The sequence below is a fragment of the Trichosurus vulpecula genome, chromosome 6 (genome assembly GCF_011100635.1).
Source record: "Trichosurus vulpecula isolate mTriVul1 chromosome 6, mTriVul1.pri, whole genome shotgun sequence".
Lineage (NCBI taxonomy): Eukaryota > Metazoa > Chordata > Mammalia > Diprotodontia > Phalangeridae > Trichosurus > Trichosurus vulpecula.
The window spans coordinates 242664887-242684202 of NC_050578.1; the positions used below are offsets into that span (position 1 = coordinate 242664887).

The 19316-nt window shown below is 38.5% G+C and overlaps 1 protein-coding gene across 1 annotated transcript in view; it reads right to left on the bottom strand.

Moving 5' to 3' along the window:
* Window positions 1-19316, bottom strand: part of DCDC1 (doublecortin domain containing 1) — a 494261-nt gene that overhangs the window by 410854 nt on the left and 64091 nt on the right. The window contains 2 exon segments of the mRNA XM_036765123.1: window positions 269-274; window positions 4956-5035. Coding sequence (XP_036621018.1) covers window positions 269-274; window positions 4956-5035 — 86 coding nt within the window.

Consider the following 19316-nt stretch of genomic DNA (forward strand, 5'->3'; position numbering starts at 1 on the left):
AAATGTCATTTTTTTAAGAATAAAACGTTAATATCAAATTTAGGGTTAAGTTAAGCACATCTTTAAGTATTTCACATGGTAAAAGAAGTTTGTGGCGAAGGAGTGGGACAATTATGAATTTCTGACTATCAGAAAAGGTTCAAAAAAGGCAAGGAATATGCTTAAAAAAATGCCCTTTGACTTCTTTCAAACATTGAGCTACTGCCTCATTTCTCCCCTCATACTCACTGCTAAACTTGAAAAAGTTGTTTCACACAAATATTCCCACTTCCTCCTCAACCCCTTTGAGATCTATATTCTGCTCCTACCCCACCAGCTCCCTCACCATCTCAAAGACTGACAGTGACTCACTATTCACCAAGTCAATGATCTTTTTTTCCAGTCCTCATTCTCCTTCACATCCCAGCTGTTTTTGACAGAGTTGAGCACTTCTTTCTATTGGATACTCTCCTCTCTTGGCTTCAGACTTGCTTTTCTTTCTTAGTTCACTTGCATGACTCCCCATCCTCTTCTTCATCTTGTACTTCAATGGTTCCCTCAAGGGTTTGTCACACACACTCTCCTTTCTGTAAATGTGCTCTCTCACAGATTTCAGTGGCTTCAACAGGCACCTCTATGCAAACTATTTCAACACCTAGGTATCCAAATCTGCCTTTTTTTTCTGAGTTCCAGACTTCTATCTTCAATTGTCTTCAGGAATAGCACTTGATACAAATCTTTCATTTTGTTATTATAAAAAGATTGAGACATAAGAGCTAGATGATGGTACAATTGGATGGATTCAGAATGGGTCGAATGGTTTGACCTATTAATAATAAGTGGATGTTAATGGTTCTAAAGGCAGCAAAGTGGCACAGAGAACTGGGCTTGGAATCAGAAAGAGTCATCTGAGTTCAAATCTGGTCTCAGACACTTACTAGCTATGTGACCTTGGGCAAGTCACTTCTCTCTGTTTGCCTCAATTTCCTCATCTGTAAAATGAGTTAGAGGAAAAAAATGGGAAATCCCTCTAGTATCTTTGCCAAGAAAACCCCAAATGGGGTTACAAAGAATCCACACCCGACTGAAACAACTCAACAATAACAGCATTATTGGTTCTATGTCCACTTGGAAAGTGGTTTCCAGCAGACCGCCACAGGAATCTGTATTTGGTCCTATGAGGTTTAACATATTCTTTAAAAGAACAATTTGGATAAAGGCATAGATAGCAAGCTTATCTAATGTGCATATGATAGGACACTGGTTAATAGGACAGAGAATAGAGTCAGAATTCAAAAAGTTCTTCAGCAGGATAGATCACAGTACTGCAAGCTTGGTGGAATGAAACAATACAATTGGTAGCCAGAAAAAGATAATGTGATCTTGGATTAATGGATCTTGGATGTGCATTATGATCAATCAATAAATATTTATTAAGTGCCTAGAGTTGGCAAGGTGCTAAGTGCTGGGGATACAAAGAGAGGCAAAAGACACTCCCTGCCCTAGAGGAATTTATAATCTAAAGGGAGACAAACAAAGCAAGTTATTTATAGGATAAATGTGAAATAATTAACAGAAGAAAGGCACTATAATTAAGAGGGATAGAGAAGGCTCCCAGTAAAAGATGAGATTTTGATTGGATCTTAAAGGAAGCTAGAAAAGTCATTAAGTGGAACTGTAGAGGAGGAGTATTCTAGGCATGGGGGCAGGGTGGTGGTCAGCCAGCGAAAATTCCCAGAGAGGCATTTCTTCCAGAAACGAGGAGGTGAGAGTCCTTCTGCCCCAGACAAATTATATCTGTAGCATTGTGTTCAGGGAACTACATTTTAGGAAGGACTTTGATTAGCTAGAGATTAGCCAAAACAGGACCACCAGGATGCTAAAGGGTCGAAAGAACTCAAGGTGTTTAGTTTGGAAAAGAGAAAACTCAGGTAGGACATGATAGCTTGGTTCAAATAATTGAAAGCCTGACACCTAGAGAAGGGACTAAACGTTTTCTATTTAGCACTGGATAGCAAAACTAGAGCTGAATTGGGTAGATGTGGCAGAGAAGCAAATTTAGGCTTGATGTAAGAAGGAAAAAAATCTTAATTAGAGGTATCCTAAACTGGAATGGATTACCTTGAGAGATTCCAAGCTCCCCATCACTGGAGGCCATCAGGTCAAGGCTGAGTGACCTCCTGTGAGGTATGCTGTAGAAGGAATACTTCTTCAGGCCTAGATGACCAGATAGCCATTGAGAACCCTTCCACCTACGTCACTCAGTGATTCTGTGATGTCCAGCTCAGTGTCCCACCAGTATGTTAAACTCAACATGGCTCCCTCTTTCTGATTTCACTGTTTTTGCCTGTATCACCACCATTCACCCTGTCACTCATATTCACAACCATCCAGTCATCTTTGCTTCTCTTCTCTCCCCACTAACTGGTGACAATCACAGGATCATGGAATTGTGGGTTTGGGAAGGACCTCAATGGTCATCTAATCAAGTCCCAAACTAAAAGAAATAACCTCTCATAATGGCCCTACTCAACAAAAGGTAATCCAGCCTTGACTAAATCTTGGCAATTTTACCTTTGCAACATTTTCTCATCTTCCCCCCCTCCCATTTCTATTGCCATCACCCTAACACATGAAATAGTCATCATCAGTGACTAATTGCCTGATTGTAATTATTTCCTAACAGCTATTCTCTGCTCCACTCTCACTCCCATACAGTTCTTACATACAGCTATTAGAATAATCTTTCTTATGCATAGAACTAGTCATATCACACCTCTGCTGTAATGGGATGGGATGGAATAAGCATTTATAGAGTGTCTACTTAGCGTTCCAGGCACTGTGCTAAGTACTTTTTTTTTTACAAACGTTACTTCTTTTGGTCCTCACCACAACCTTATGAAGCAGGTGTTATTATTATCTCCAGCATACAGTAAGTTGAGAAAACTAAGGCAGACAGAAGTTCAGCCAGGGTCACGCAGCTAGTACGTATTTGAGGCTGGATTCAAACTCAGGTCTTCCTGACGCCAGACGAGGACCCTATCCACTGTGCCACCAGCTGCCTCTTAATGCTTTGAGATTTGCATTATCTCCTGAGGAAACTCCAAATATCTTTGTCTGACACTTCAGATCTTCTGCCATCCAGTACCCTAACACTCTAAGACTTCACACCTAGGCCTGACTCTTGAAATACTGCCCAATGCATAGAAATTAACTTCTCTTCTACTCTCTTATTGAATCAAAACTCCCATTCTCCCAGTGATTTCAGCCAGCTCATAAGAGGACAGGCACAATGTTAGACTAATTCATACTCAAGTATAAATGACTAGCACAGCTAGGTGGCACAGTGGATAGAGCCTCGGACCTGCAGTCAGGAAGACCTGAATTCAAATTCGGCCTCTAACACTTACAAGCTACATCACCTCGGGCATGTCATTTGACCCTGTTTGCCTCAATTTCCTCACTTATTAAATAAGCTAGAAAAGGAAATGGCAAACCACTACAGTATCTTTACCAAGAAAATCCAAATGGGGTCAAGAAGAGTCAGAGATGACTGAAACTCCAGAACGACAACACTACAACGAGGCATCAGAGGAGGATTTTGGTGCAAAATCTGAATAATATAGCTGGATTTCCTTGTGAACAATTATTCCTTTTTCTGAACACAAAATGATATATCTGAAAAGTCTTATTGATGAGGTCTGGAAAATAATTCTTAACTATTGTTGCAAAACCTTTGTCTTTGTTGCATTGTGTTGTTATAGTTGAAAATAATATAACTCTCTTATATTTTGAAATTATTTCACATGAGGAGAAGGCAGGAATAATCTCCACTTTAAAGATGGAAAAGCAGAGTAATGGGGTGGTTTCTCAGGTTCCCAGACTTTGTCTCCACTTCTATAGTCTTCCTCCAAGGCTCTGTCCTTAACACTCAGTAAGCAGGGCAGTCAGATGTAGAATGGAGGTATCATGATACCCAGGGCCATGCTTTATCAATCAGGCCATGTGGAAAGGCACAAGATGGTTGTTGTCACATATTCCAAGAGCTTTCATGTGGATGGCTTAGTCTGCTAGCCCCTCAGGGTTGGAACAAGAAGAAATGGGAAGAATTTGCAGGGAGATAGATTTGAGGCCAATAGAAGGGAAATTTTCCTAATAATTAAAGCTATCCAGGAATGGTTACTTTGGGAATCAGCGAGTGGAGACTTTCCAACAAAAGTTGGACCATCACTGGTCAGGGATGTTGTACAAGGGGTGTCAAGTACGTGTTGGATGAGGCAATCTCTAAGGTGTTCCCAACCTTGAAACTTCATGATTCTGTCAAAAGAAGGCTGCATTACTTTCTGACAGTGTTCTACCCCAATACTCCTATTTCTCTGACCGCACCATCTTTGTCTCCACTTCTGTCTTCTTCCCCCAAAGTTCTATCTTTAAACATTCAATATAGATGACTAACAAAGGACTTGCTATCTGAGCTCCTGATAAATATTTTCAAATGCCTACAGGATATCTTCATTATGATGTTTCATCATTACTACTAATGAACATATAATAGATATATTTCCAGCTCCATGACTCTGCTTCTAATGCCTGAAATACACTCCTTCCTACCCACCCTCTAAGACCAGTCCCTTCTCTGATGTCTTTCCAATTACTCATACCTAAAATTATCTATCCTTCCCCTGAACTCCTAAAGAGTCAACAGCATAAAATAGGCATTTAATTTCACACTGTCCCATTTCCCAGTGCGCTATACCCAAAGAGTCCATTCTTCACCCACACTCAGACCCGCAGACCTATCATCTTAGATAATTCAGTATTTCAATACTTTTGAATTGCTTACAATACATACTAAAGGCTTCATCATCTTGTCTAGGTAGGTACTCCTTCTAGTTCAAAACTGATCAAAACTGTGTTAGCTTTATTAATGTTTCCAATAAATCTTCCCCAGAGAAACTAACCAGTGTCCTGTTGACCTGTCTCTGGTAATTTTCCTGTTTTGTGACATTCAGATCAGGCCATCTCCTTTTCTCCTTCTGTCTATCCCTAATGATGTCTTCCATATCCCTTCTTACATCTACGTCATCATTATTAATATAGTTCCATCCATCCATACCTACCATGAGTCTTCCTTTTGCCCTGTGAATCAATGGTGATTTTTATTCTTCCTGGATCATTTCCCATTGCTCCAAATTAAATGGAATCATCAAGAGACTCCTGGTGTTGATGATTTATGAAAGAGATGTCATCATCATCGACAGTCAAAACTGATCAAACTCCTACTGTGTCCATTATGCTCATGTGCCAGGCCATCCACCTCCACAAGGACTGCAGAGCCAACACTTCAACATTGTTCACGCCATCATTGCATACCCCTCCTGGGGCTGCTTCAAACTCAGACATGCCAACTGTGCCAGTCCTTACCATCTATTTTCCCCACTTTGGTAGATCTGATAAGCAAAATTGCAGAACCATGCACCCCAAGCCACCTATTACTGATACCAGGCAACTTCATTTTGGCCCTTCCTCCTACTTGATGGTTCTTTCACTTTCAAATGAGATAAGAGTATGAACATCGCTGTGCATACTTTTAGTGAGCTGTAAGAACATGGGCTGCTATTATTATGATGATGATGACTATTACATGTTTCACAGCAACTAGAGCTGGGTCTCCTTCCTCAAGCTCTTAGCCTCATCCCTATTCCCCCATACATTGTTTGCAACACTAGGCCTCAAGCCACCTCCTCTTTTCAATTCCACTTCTTTTCCTTGTGATCTGGCCACCATCTCCTTCATCAAGGCTTAAGACGTTGGAGTCACCTTCGACTCTTTCCTCTCCATCAGCCCCACTTCGATCAATCAAACGGGTTCATATTTGTAAAGAGCTTTGCAAATGTTAAAGCACTATATAAAAGCTCTGGGCAGGTAGGTGGTGGATGGAGTGCTGAGCCTGGAGTCAAAAAGATCTGAGTTCAAATCTAGCCTTGGATACCTACTAGCTGTATGACCCTGGGCAAGTCACTTAATCCAATGTTTGCTTCAGTTTCCTCACTTGTAAAATGAACTGGAGAAGAAAATGACAAACCATTTCAGTATCTTTGCAAAGAAAACCCCAAAGAGGGTCACGAAGAGTCACACACAACTGAAAATGACTCAACAACAACAAAATAATATTATTTCAAATCCATGACTACATTCTATAGCTTCTACTTCAAAAAAAAAAACCTCAGCATGTTAACTCTCTATTACTTGCTAAACTAAATCCAAAGCTGTAGAGCCCCATGATTTGGCATGACAACAGGGACTGGCTATAGAAGGGCCTGCCAGGGATTGTGGCCTTCTTGTGGTTCCCTACATATGAAAACCCAACTGATGGATTCCATCGCCCATTTTCAGGCAAAGCCTTGCACAGACTGTCCCTCAGGCACAGAATGCACACTTTGCATTTACTTTGGATATACTGGCACAGTGGATAGAGCAGCAGGCCAGAAGTCAGGGAGCTCTGAGTTCAAATCCAGCCTTAGACACTTATTAGCTGTGTGACCCTGGGTAAGTCACTTCATAGCTGTCTGGCTGTTTCCTCATCTATAGAAGGGGGATAATAATAGCACCTTACCTCCCAGGATTGTTGTGAGGGTCGAATGAGATAATAATTGTGAAGCACTTCATATAGTTCCTGGCACGTAGTAAGCACTATATAAATAAATGTTAGCTATCATCATCATCACCATCAGCAGCAGCAGCAGCAGCAGCAGCAGCATCACTACTGTTATTATCCCCAGTGCATGACATGCAGTCAGTGCTTAATAAATGCTTATTTGTTGATCTTTTGATTGATGCCGGTCATTCAGAGTTAGCTAGAGTTGGGGCACCTGAGTCTTCACAATTGAAATTATCTAACTTCCGGGAAAGAGCTCAAGTTGAAGAAAGTATCAGTTCCCTGGATTCCCCAAATCTTGGTCTCTTAATGTCTAACACAGCGGTTCCCAAAGTGTGGTCGCTAAGATCCTTTCAAGGTCAGGGGGTCGACAAGGTCAAAACTAATTTCATAACAATACTAAGATGTTTAATTTTTAATCTGGTAATTATCAATAGATACAACTCACACAAACAAAAGCTCTCAGGGAGAGGGGATACTCAATCATGTCAAGAGGGAAAAGGGGTTCTCAAACCAAAAAGTTTAACTCTGATTGGCCACCGAGTCATCCATCATTGCAGGCCCCAGAATACTAAAATAACTGACTCAGTCTTGTTTCAGACCAGTCCTGCTCTTCTGCCACAGGCCAGGATTGCCCTTTCTTTCCCATTGGCAAGTCCTTCTAATTACTAGCACATGTTGCCCCTAACTCAGGTGGGGCCTGAAAAAAGTCCTCGGCTTAATTTCCAATGCCTTCCAGAGATGCCAAAAACACTGGTGCAGCCCTGTATGCACAAATTAAAATATAATTGGGAAATATTTCTCAAAACTAATAAGAACACAATAAAACAAGGATAACATTACATTTTATTATTAAAACTAATTTAATATCTATAGGTCCTTATGTACAATTTAGTAGGCTCCTCTCCTTTTTATTGGAGTTTGACACCACTGCATTGCAACATGGATCTAACATATCTTTCTACATATATCACACATGCTTCAGCTAATCTTAACTACTCACTGTCCCTCTTAAAAAGTGCTCCATGGTTTCCTGTGTCTACAACTCGCGTCATGTTTTTCCCACCCCCATGAAAGGATGAAACGATGCCCTATATATTCCGATATTTAAAAATTAAAGAAAGGGTCAATTCTTGGTGAGATTTTAGAATATGTTATTTGAGATGTTCAGTCAACATCTAGAAAAGGAAGCAGTGAATCTCTTCATGTATGCCGTTGTGAAAAATGACTATTTCTCTCTTGTATTTAATAATTAATTGTTGTATTAGGACCAAATTTTTCCTCTTTTCTACTTCCTCATCCAGAAATCAACCAGTGTGGGAAATCTCTCTTAAAAATTTACCCAGGCCAAGATCTAACCAGACAATAAAAGAAATTCTAAGTTTAGGCTAATAGATGTATTCCTACCCATTGTGTTTGCTCAGATAGGTCCTGGGAAAAAATGTTGATTCTCCTTATTATCAAGACAGATGATATGGACATTTACATGTCTTTGACCAAGATTTGAGTGGCCTAAGTTATGTACCCCAAGACCTTCATTTTAAAATAACCCATACCTCCCATTTTGTTAACCAATCTGAGTTGATTGCCCCCCCTTGGGAACACCTCCTCTTCCAAGGGCATATAAATGGTGACCCCACCGCCATTAGGGGTCTTTGGTCTAAGAGAGAGATGGCCAAATGACCAGCCTTTTACCAATATACTGCTGGCCTTATTAAGAAAATGATTAAATTGCCCAGAAACTATGTCTCTAGGACCTTTTTAAATGTCACACTATGGATCACTCAAAGTGACCTTCTTACTATGCCTCATGCACGGCATTCCCCTTCTCACCTATAACTCTGTATTGACTATTGCTCATCATTGGAATACACTCCTTTCTCCAAGATGTGGGAAAGTTGGAACACTAATTCATTGTTGGTGGAGTTGTGAGTTGATCCAACCATTCTGGAGAGGAATTCACAACTATGCCCAAAGGGCTATAAAAATGTGCATACCCTTTGACCCAGCAAAACCGCTTCTAGGGCTGTATCCCAAAGAGATCATAAAAATGGGAAAAGGACCCATATGTACAAAAATATTTATAGCAGCTCTCTTTGTGGTAGCCAAGAACTGGAAATTGAGTGGATACCTATCAAGTGGGGAATGGCTGAATAAGTTGTGATATTTGAATGTAATGGAACACTATTGTGCTACAAGAAATGATGAACAGGTAGACTTCAGAAAAACCTGCAAAGACTTATATGAACTGATGCTGAGTGAAGTGAGCAGAACCAGGGAAACATTGTACACAGTAACAGCCACAGTATGTGATGACTGATTTTGATAGACTTAGCCCTTCTCAGCAATTCAAGGAACTAAATTCCAAAGGACTCATGATGGAAAATACCATCCACATCCAGAGAAAGAACTATGGAGTCAGAATGCAGAGCAAAGCCTACTATTTTCTTTTTGTTGTTTTTGTTTTGTTTTTCTTTCTCATGGTTTCTCCCATTTGTTATAATTCTTCTATACAACATGACTAATGTGAAAATATGTTTAATAGGAATGTATATGTAGAGCCTATATCAGATTGCTGGCTGTCTTGGGGAGGGAGGGGGAAGGAAAGAAGAGAAAATTTAAAACTTACGGAAGTGAATGTTGTAAACTAAAAAAAAAACAAATTAATTTTTTAAAAAGGTTTATAATATGAAAAAATGCACTCCTTTCTCCCTTCTACCTCTTAAAATCCTGGTTTCCTTATTTGCCCTGTTAGGGCCTTCTCTTAAAAATTATCCTGTATCTTTTTTGTTTATCCATATAGATATATAAAGATATGTAGATAGATGAGAGATGCTTAGATAGATAGATAGATACATATTACTTCCTCAAGACAGATTGTAAGTTCCTTGAGGGCAAGAACTATTCACTTTTGTCTTTGTATCCCTAAGTGCTTCATATAGTGCCTGGAACAAAGTAGGGTACTTTAAAAATTTCTTGATTGATTAGAAAAAACCAGCATGGCTTCGTCAAGGATAACCAATGCCAGACTAGTTTAATTTCCTTAACTGAAAGAGATTCAAACCTGTAGATCAAAGGAACCCCTAAATATAGTTCAATTAGATTTTTTTGATGGGGAGGCAATCAGTGTCAAGTGACTTGCCCAGGGTCACACAGCTAAGTAAGTGTCTGAGGCACGCTTTGAATTCAGGTCCTTCTGATTCCAGGGCCAGTGTTCTATCCTCTGCACTACCTAGCTGCTCTTTTCAATTGGATTTCAACAAAACATTTGGTAAAGCTCCCCATATTAGTCTTCTGGAAAAGCTGAAAAGATGTTAACTAGGTGATAGTAGAGATGAATTTGGGAATAACTAGACCTAAAGTGAAGTCATAAAGCATGATTTAATGTCAACTTAGAAAGAAATCTCCAATGGAACATCCCAGGAATCTGTGCTGTTTAACATTTTATCAACGACTTGGATAAAGGCATAAAAGGTATACATAAATGACACAAAGCTGAGAGGAATAGTTGACATATTGGATCCCATAATCCAAAAAGATTTTGATAAGTTATAACACTGGACAAAGTAAAATAAGATGAAATGATAAAGGGCTAAATGTAAAGTCAACACTTGGGTTCAAAAAATCAACTGCACAGGTACAAGATGTTTAGACAACAGTTGGGTTTTAATGGACTGTGAACTCTATGTGATTAAACAATGTGATACGGCACCCAAACCTATTCAATTCAATAAGCATGGATTAAGACACTGAGTATACAAAGACAAAAATGAAACAGGCCCTGACTTCAAGGAGTTTAAAAAGCTAGTAAAAATGTACTCAGTCTCCAGTGGTATATATAGGATATCTCCTTCCCTTGGATCCACATACTATTTTTTATATTCCTCTCATGAAACTTAAGATATTCTTAAATTACAGTTTTACTATATTTCTGTAAGTGTAAAGTTCTACTCTGATACTTTAACAGAGCACAGAATGCCCCTGGATTTTTGAAGGTGATGCCAGTAAAACTCAACCTCTGGCAGATCCTCATGAGCTGGAAAAGCTTTGAGAATATAGGTACCATAGAAAGAGTATTGGCTCTTTCAGAGTCATAGGACCTGCGAGCCCAGTGCTGATGCATACTAGCTAGATGCAGAATGTATGACCTTAGGCAAGTCGATGAACCTTCCCAGGCCTGTTTCCTCTTCTGTAGAATGAGGAGGTTGGGTTAGACAGCCTCTGACCTCCCTTCCAGCTGTAAGTCTATGATCCTATGACAGTCATTGAACTTCATAAATAACCCAGAGGAGGAATAAGTGCGTGTGTGTGTGTGTGTGCACGCATGCACGTGTGTGTGTGTATGTGAGTGTATGTGTGTGAAAAGAGAGAGGAGAGAGAGGGATGGATGGAAGGAGAGAAAGAGATGTGTGTATACATATATAAATGTGTGTACATACGTATATATGCATGTGTGTGTATGTGAGTGTATGTGTGTGCGTGTGTGTGTATGTGTGTGAAAAGAGAGAGGAGAGAGAGGGATGGATGGAAGCAGAGAAAGAGATGTGTGTATACATATATAAATGTGTGTACATATGTATATATGCATGTATGTGTTTGTATACATACTGTGGTTGTTAAACTTTTACCAGCATACTGCTATGTCTACCTTTATCCATCTCTGTTGTCTAAGGAGAATCCTGAGAGGCTCATCATCAGGTTGATGGCTTTTTTTTAAACACAGCAAATCTTAAATACCATGAAATCACTGATGCTTGAAGTATTAAATTGTATACTTCTTATATCCATTGCTAAATTATTAGATTCTTGAGGAGAGGAATTATATCTTGTTTATTTGCCTGTCTTTGATTACATTTTGTCTTATTTTTTTTGTTAGCCTTTCCTCCCAAATGAGATTATAATTATAATCCCCTTGAGGTCAGGGCAATCTCTGTCTCATTCATCTCCTGTGTCCCCTATAATGCACAGCACAGCACAGCACTAAGTGTATAGTAGATGTTCAATAAATATTTGTGACTGGAGGACTGATGATGTCAATTTAATTCAACAAGTATTGCTTAACCACCTATTACATGTAGCACACTATGCTAGAGACAGATGGAGGAGCCAAACTCGAGTAAGCTAAGATCCCTGCTGCCAGAGAGCATCTAGTTAAGCAGTATGGTGTCGTCCTCTATGGATTTACACCATTTGCGCTGTGCTTGCCTCTCCAGCTAGGCTGCAGGGTCCTTTAACTTTCTTTGCATGTCAGTACAAGGACTACTAGCCTTCCATTCCTTAATCACCAGCACATGCTAGAGATCATTTACCAGTCTCTCTAGGGAAGCAGGGTTCAATCAAAAAGGTGCTAGATCTATAGTTAGAGGATTTGAGTTCCAATCCTAGTTCTACTACTTACTGTCAGTATAACCTTGGGCAAGTCAATTCACACCTCTGGGGTTTGCCTTCCAGACATATAAAATTAAGAGGCTGAGCCAGATAATTAAAGGGTCACTTTCACCCCATAATCTATGTTCTTATGATCATAATAATAGTACAAAGCATTTTAAGGTTTGCATAGCATTTTGTATATTATCTGATTTAAGCTTCAAAACAACCTCTGCGAAGTAGGCACTATTATTATCCCCATTTTAAAGATGAGAAAACTGAGGCTGAGAGGTTAAGTGATTTGTCCAGGGTCATCCAGCTAAGAGTCTGAGGCAGGAATCAAACTCGGGTCTTCCTGGCTCTAAGCTCAATGTTTTATCCAATACTCCACATAGTTGCCATACTCACGATTATTTTTAGTAGCTGACTAATGTTTGCTAAAATTGGAATAACCAGGGGTGTGGTGATAAATATTTAATAATTGGCTCTTTAAAAAAAAAGCATGACACACTTTTAATTTTAATCTGAATTATCAACATTTTCTCCATCACTTTTTTAAGCCCAGACAATCAATAAATCAAGCCTTGATTCATAACCTTTGTCAATTCTAAGGTACAAACGTTCACACAGAAAATTTAACAATTGGCTCTCATCGGCTGGTAAGAGCTGGCTCCAGCATACTGCTGAAAACTTACCATTTCAAGTCATATTCTGCAGAGATGGTAAAGGACCAAAAGGTGTCCATCTGGTGGTTAGACTGTGAATACTCTATGACCTGCATTATTGTTTGACATTCTAAAAATGATTGGATTTCAGGATTTGCTTTGATTCAGAGGAGTGAATTAGTCTCCAGTCCTCTAGAAATACTCTTCCTCACTACCAGGAGTCACAATGTGAGCAGATCACCTCTACAAGTGAATTTTAGATACCTTTATGAATATCTAAGTTCCAGCAGACATGCCACCCACAGATTACGGAGGCTTAGTGATTGGTTATCACTCTTTAGTTCAAGCAATTTCTCTTCTTTCATGTCTAACAGCTAATGCATGACAAGATTACTAAGTGTTAATAATGACACTGCTTCATTTTTCTTAAATTTTTGGTTGTATAAGTTATATAAGTAAGTATATATAAGTATAAGAAATATGAAATCTGAATAAAAGAGAGCTATAAGTATGCTATTTTATTTTTAAGGTAAACAGATCATCTAAAAATAGTAATAATCATAGGTAGCATTTACATATTATATATATATATCACATACATATTACATATATTATGTATGTGTATCACTTTGAGCAGCTAGGTGGTACAGTGGATAGAGTGCCAGGTCTGGAGTCAGGAAGATCATCCTCATGAGTTCAAATCTGACCTCAGACACTTACTAGCTGTGTGACCTTAAGAAAGTTATTTCAACCTGTTTGCCTCAATTTCCTCATCTGTAAAATGAGCTAGAGAAGGAAATAGAAATCACTTCAGTATCTTTGCAAGAAAACTCCAAATGGGGTCACAGAGAGTTGGACATGACTGAAAAAGGACTGAACAGCAATATATATCCCTTTAATGTTTACAAAGCATTTTACATATGTTACCTCATCTCATCCTCACAACAACTCTGAGAGGTAGGTGTCCCTGTTTTACAGTTGAGGAAACTGCGGCAGGCAGATTGAGTGATTTTTCCCGGGTCACACTGCAAGACAGAATCAGAACTCAGCTCTTCCTTTCCCAAACCCACCTGGCTGCATGAAAAGAGATCACTTAATAAAATCTGAGTGAAAAACCCTTCCATTTGTTAAAGTTAGCCTGCAAAGTACAGTAAAGTTCAGGTGATTAGAAAAATATCTTGGACAAGTATCTTCTTGTTGACAATAGAAGAAGGTGCCCTGATATACAGAGGATCATCGATCTCAAACCGAAAGGGAACTGAATGCTCTATGGAGTTAGTCCAAAGCTCTCATTTATATTTGAAGAAACTGAGGCCAAAGCAGATTGTGACATTCCCAACAGGGTCTGCATATGGCCCCACTGTCAAAGTAAACCCCATTGTAAAAGAGTAATTAAAATTAATTGAAGAGACCCAGCATAGGCTTGTAGGACAAGCTCTAGACCCAGAGTCAAATGACTCTAACTTGGATCCCATCTCTGTTCCCTTCCTGGATAGGCAGCCTTGGGCAAATCACTTACATTAAATCTTAATTTCCTAATCCATAAGATAAAATGAGATGATCTCCAAAGCTTTGCCTGGGTCTAAAATTCTGTTTTCCGCAACAATAACAAAAATACTGCTAACTTTAAAGGGCAGAAACTAGAGTCACTATATATTTAGATGTGGTATTTAAGGCATGTAGAAAGCAATGTCACTATAGCTTTTGACATGGCCTTATATAAACAAGTAATAAAACTCTATAGGATTTAAATTTAGGGATGCCTAATGATGATTAATATCTAATCAAACTTTGATGCCATAAATTAAAAGGAAAAAAAAAGGTGTGGGAAAAACCACTATCTCTCTGAATAAAGAAAAGCCCAGCAAAGATTTCCAAAAATAGCTTCTAGCTTCTTACTCTTTAATCAATCATCTTAAAGACTTCTGAATAACCAGGGATGCTATTGGACCACCAATTCAGAGATAGCCCCATTCAGTGAGAATAGATAATATAAAATACCAATCAATCCTAAAGACTGTCGGATTTTTTTCCCCTAACAATGTGACTTCAATAACATTTCAGTTCTTCAAGGGGAAAAAAAAAACAACAAACCAACATTCATATTCTTGTCCATTCACACAAGGCTCTCAGGGAGCATTGTTTTGGGAGGAGGGGGTAGCAGGCGGGGGGCCCAGGATGTTGACAGAACAGATAGGATGTCAGGTGAAGATAGAGTGCTATGCCCTCTCTAACCAGCTGAAGACTCTGCCTGATTGTTTTCTTACAAATAATACCTGTGGGTGTTGAAACTGTTCAGGGAATCTATCAAACACACTCTTTCACTTTGCTGCTGTAACTCTATAAAATTTATTCTCATTTCAAAAGAGTCTTAGGCAATAATACCTGTAGGTGGCTGAGTAATTTAAAGAAAATTTGTCAGGCCTACTTCCACGTATTTTACCAGAACAATTCTGAATTTACTTTCAAGTTTGAAAATGCAACCATTTGTGCTCAATGTCATTTAAAAAAAACAATCCTTCAGCTCATGTTCTTTTATTTTGAAAATTGTCTTGAATTAGATGAAAATGCCAGCAAATGTGCTTTCCTCTGTAATTCGACAGCCCTTTTGGAATATAGTTTTGGTCAGAGGGAAGTTCATGTTCTTTCTACTTTGCAGAGTCATTTTTTGTACAAATCTAGAAACACTCAACATGCTCCTTGGGTGAACCAAAGGAAGCTAGTCATGGAAACCTTTTCACACGAGAATAAAAAATATATTGCTGGAAGATTTATAACAACTCAGTCCTCTCTGGGCAACCTATGGACCCAGTTGAATTGCCCAATATTGTGCACAAAGATTTGTTGAAGAGAAAGGAAGGAAATGGAGAGAGAAGAGGCATGCGTCCCTTCCCCTCCCCCAACTTTTGCGCACATCAGTTAACTCTATCTGAAGTCAAGTTCTGCTTTTGTGAAATATCATGCCCCTAATGCAAGTCATTCCAAGTCATTTATATGTAGTCATTTCTGATTTTCTATCAATTACCTGGTTAGCCTGTTTTGGGGGCATAGTTCCCAGGGAAGTCAAAATCCCAAATTCTGTTTATGGCTGTGTAAGTACAGGCTTCTCTTCAGTTCACTCAAAATCAGCCTTAACATCAACCCAAAACTCAGTTCAGAAAATTTTATTTGTTCCCCCTCCAGAGAAAGAGAGAGAGAGAGAGAGAGAGGAGAAAGAGAGAGAGAGAGAGAGAGAGAGAAATTATTTTAAAAGGTTTATGGAGGCACTGATCATTGACAATCCCCAAAGAAATCTGCTCTATGAAAATATTCATGCTGACAAATGTCTTGAAGGTTCTATGTTCCTTTTGAGAGGATGAATATTTATTAAATTTCATAAAATATGACAAATACTGTTTGAGGGTTTTAAAGCCTAATTAAGATATATTATAAAACAATATGGGTTTTTTAAATGAATAGGCTCTTACTTCATAAGGGTGGGAGTTAATTTTTAAGACCACAAAGAAGAAAATGCCACAAGTTTATCTCCCTTAGCTACACAAAAACATGCTCTGATCTGCTTTAATAAAGGCAATAAAGATACAAGAAGATAATAAATCCTTATGGATTCTGGGTTTTTACAAACTAGTCATATGACCAACATTATTAAAGATAAAAATTCCACTTTAAGCCAATAAAAACATCTCTAATTCACATTAGTTTTTTGGTAGTAACCATGCCAAAGTAATTAGAGGAAAATGTAGATTTTTTGTTTTCCCCTCTTGACCCAAACAGCTTTGAGACAAGGCAAATGAACCTTCCCCAGCAGAGACTGATGTAGCACTGAAAAATGATGAAAAATAAACAGTCACCCATAGCCATTTTGGGGTTCTCCTTCTGTGGTTTTCCTCCTTGCGATAATTACCTATGCATGAACTCTAGATGGCAACATTGTACTGACTGTACCCAGGAGGAAATCCTCACCCGTCCCCTCGTAGCCTCTTTATCAACATTTTATGTGCCACAGATCTATAGCCTCTTATTATAAGTGTAATGAAGTAGAAATTATTGAAGCATTTTATTGATTGCTCAGATCACAAGTTTACTGTCATACTGAATTGGCACCTTACTCGCTCAGGCAAACTGCTGACACCTTTTTTAAAAAGTGACAACTACATCTATTTCATGACCAGAAATCCATTTTCATCTCTATCAAGACAAGAATGCAATTTTCACTTCATTTAACTGATGTTAGGCCTGCTCAAAGCATGACACTTAGAAAAAGACACAACTTTAAGGTTCTTAAAATACTTCGGGTAACTAGAATGCAGCTTGGTTGCAGGAAAATTTTGGTTGTCATGCCAGTCTATAAACAACCCAATATTCTACAAGACAATTTATCAGCAGCCTCAAGGGCAATTTTTTCTTCTGAATTCAGAATGACTGAAACATTTATGTTATTTTTGTCACAAATCATGCTGAAAAAATTAAGGATTCGGTTCAAGATTTGGACATCAAAAAGTTTGCTCAAAATTTTAAGTATTTCCTATATAGTGCCCTGTGCAGGCCAGATCACCAAAGGATCCAGATTGTTTTTATGTACAACATGTAAAAAGTGAGGAGGAAACAGTTATTGTCCTGTAATGGCAGGAAGAAGAAGTTTGGGTCACTTGATACTATGAAGAAGGCATAAGATAATTCAATTGGCAACATTATTTTAACATTTTTGGCAATAAATGAATTGCATTCATGCTAAATGTGATATAGAGATCCTTTAGAATACAGACAGTCTGAAAAGAATTATTTTTATTGTTATTGGTTTGATCTCACTTTTTGTACAGGCAGGATTGGAAGTTTTAAAGCCTAATACTTTACAAAACCCAGAAATTTTGCTAAAACTTAGTTCATTTAATAAGCAAGTAAAGGGAATTTTAATGACAAACTCCTATATTGATTTATAAAAAAAAAAATTTAATGATCTAAATTTGCTTTCCTCCCCTTCTCTGGCTGCATTCCTTCCAAAGTCAGGGACAAAGCAATCGAAGAAACACTGACAATGAATGCATTATGAGTCTTTTGAACTTAATGCCTCCGAACTGGAACTTGCAAAGGTTGCACATTATGGCATTCCAAAGGAAGCTTGCTTAGTGGACATTCTGTACCCAGGCATGTACATCAACAAGATAAAACATCCCTGAGGCAGAGAAATAAACAGCTTTCACTCTCAAGTGCCAGCCAAATCCAAATGGCTAACTTAAGATGAAAAGTTTTCAAAACAAAAATAGTTTTATTGCAGCTTCCTAAATCCAAAGAAATTGTCTGGGGGTGACCAATTTTCAGGACCTAGCAGCACTTTTGGAACAGGTTTAATTTTGATCAGTAGAAACAGCTGACCTGAAATGCAGGTTAAAAATCTGTAGACAGCAGCAGTGATGGTTTCCTACCTTCTTACTGCAAATTAAGAGCACAGGGAACAACAAAAACAGCTCCTTCCGTGGACCCACAATGGAAGCCCTTGGAAGCTCTAGACTATGATGACAATGCCTCTAAGGCTTCTCATCATTGAAATGGTGGGTGATCGAAGGGTTACAGTCAATTGAATGTGTTTCCTTTGTTTCTTTTTCTGAATTTTCAGTAGGGACTAGCCAGTGAGTGAAGATCTTGTGCTTTGTCCAGCTTTCCACGATTGGAGGGGCCATTTAAAAGAATTGTTTTTTAGTAAGTCTATTTAAAGGTGGGGGGGGGGGGGAGACTTGCTGTTATTTTTGTTCAACTCTATGCCAGCATGAATTTTGCTTAAAATAAAATGAATTCAAAATAATATTTACATTGGATCATTTTATGGAAACAAGGCCAGATGAATTCCTCGCCCCCCCCATCACATCTGTAATTAAGATTGCAAATCAGCTATTCCAAATAATTATTTATACATCTCCATGACAGAGCTCCAGAGACCTTATGCATCTCCACAGTGTTATGTGGTAGTTCTTTTTCCCTCCCAAGACTGGTACATAGTTTGTTTACTGACAACAACTAATGGCATTTATGTATGATCATAAATAAAAGAAGATTGTGTTTTAAAATCACTAATATCATTTTAAAAGGTAGTTCAGTTTTGTGTTTTGGCCTCTGTTTGGCTGTGTTAGCCCTATGAATGACAGCTTCCCTGCTTGAAGCATACAGAAAGCACAGCCTTCCTCATTCACTGACAGGACTATGGTCTTTTCACACGTTCCTTCCACAGCAGTGTTTGTCCCCAAACACTGGGACTCAGCACAATGGCATTCCTACTTCAACACCCCCACCAACAGCCCAACTACATAACGAGAATGCTAATGAGATGGAACAGCCCCCATCATTGAAAGTGTTAACTACATTTCATCCTAACAGGTTTATGCCATTTCTAAGATTACTAATGCATTTTAATATCTCTTGCTTCACTCTGAATAATTTTTAAAAGTGTTTCTATTTTTAAGAAAGCGTGTGTGATAAATGAAAGCCCAAGTAACTTTATAACATTCCCCTAGATGATCTTATACACACAAATACAGTATTTGTAGTAAGACCACCCTAGTGCAGCAAGTCTGATTTGTAATCACTTACTGTAAAACCCAATTTAGGTTTCTACATTGTATAACAACAACGTAAATTGATAAAAAGTCAGCAGT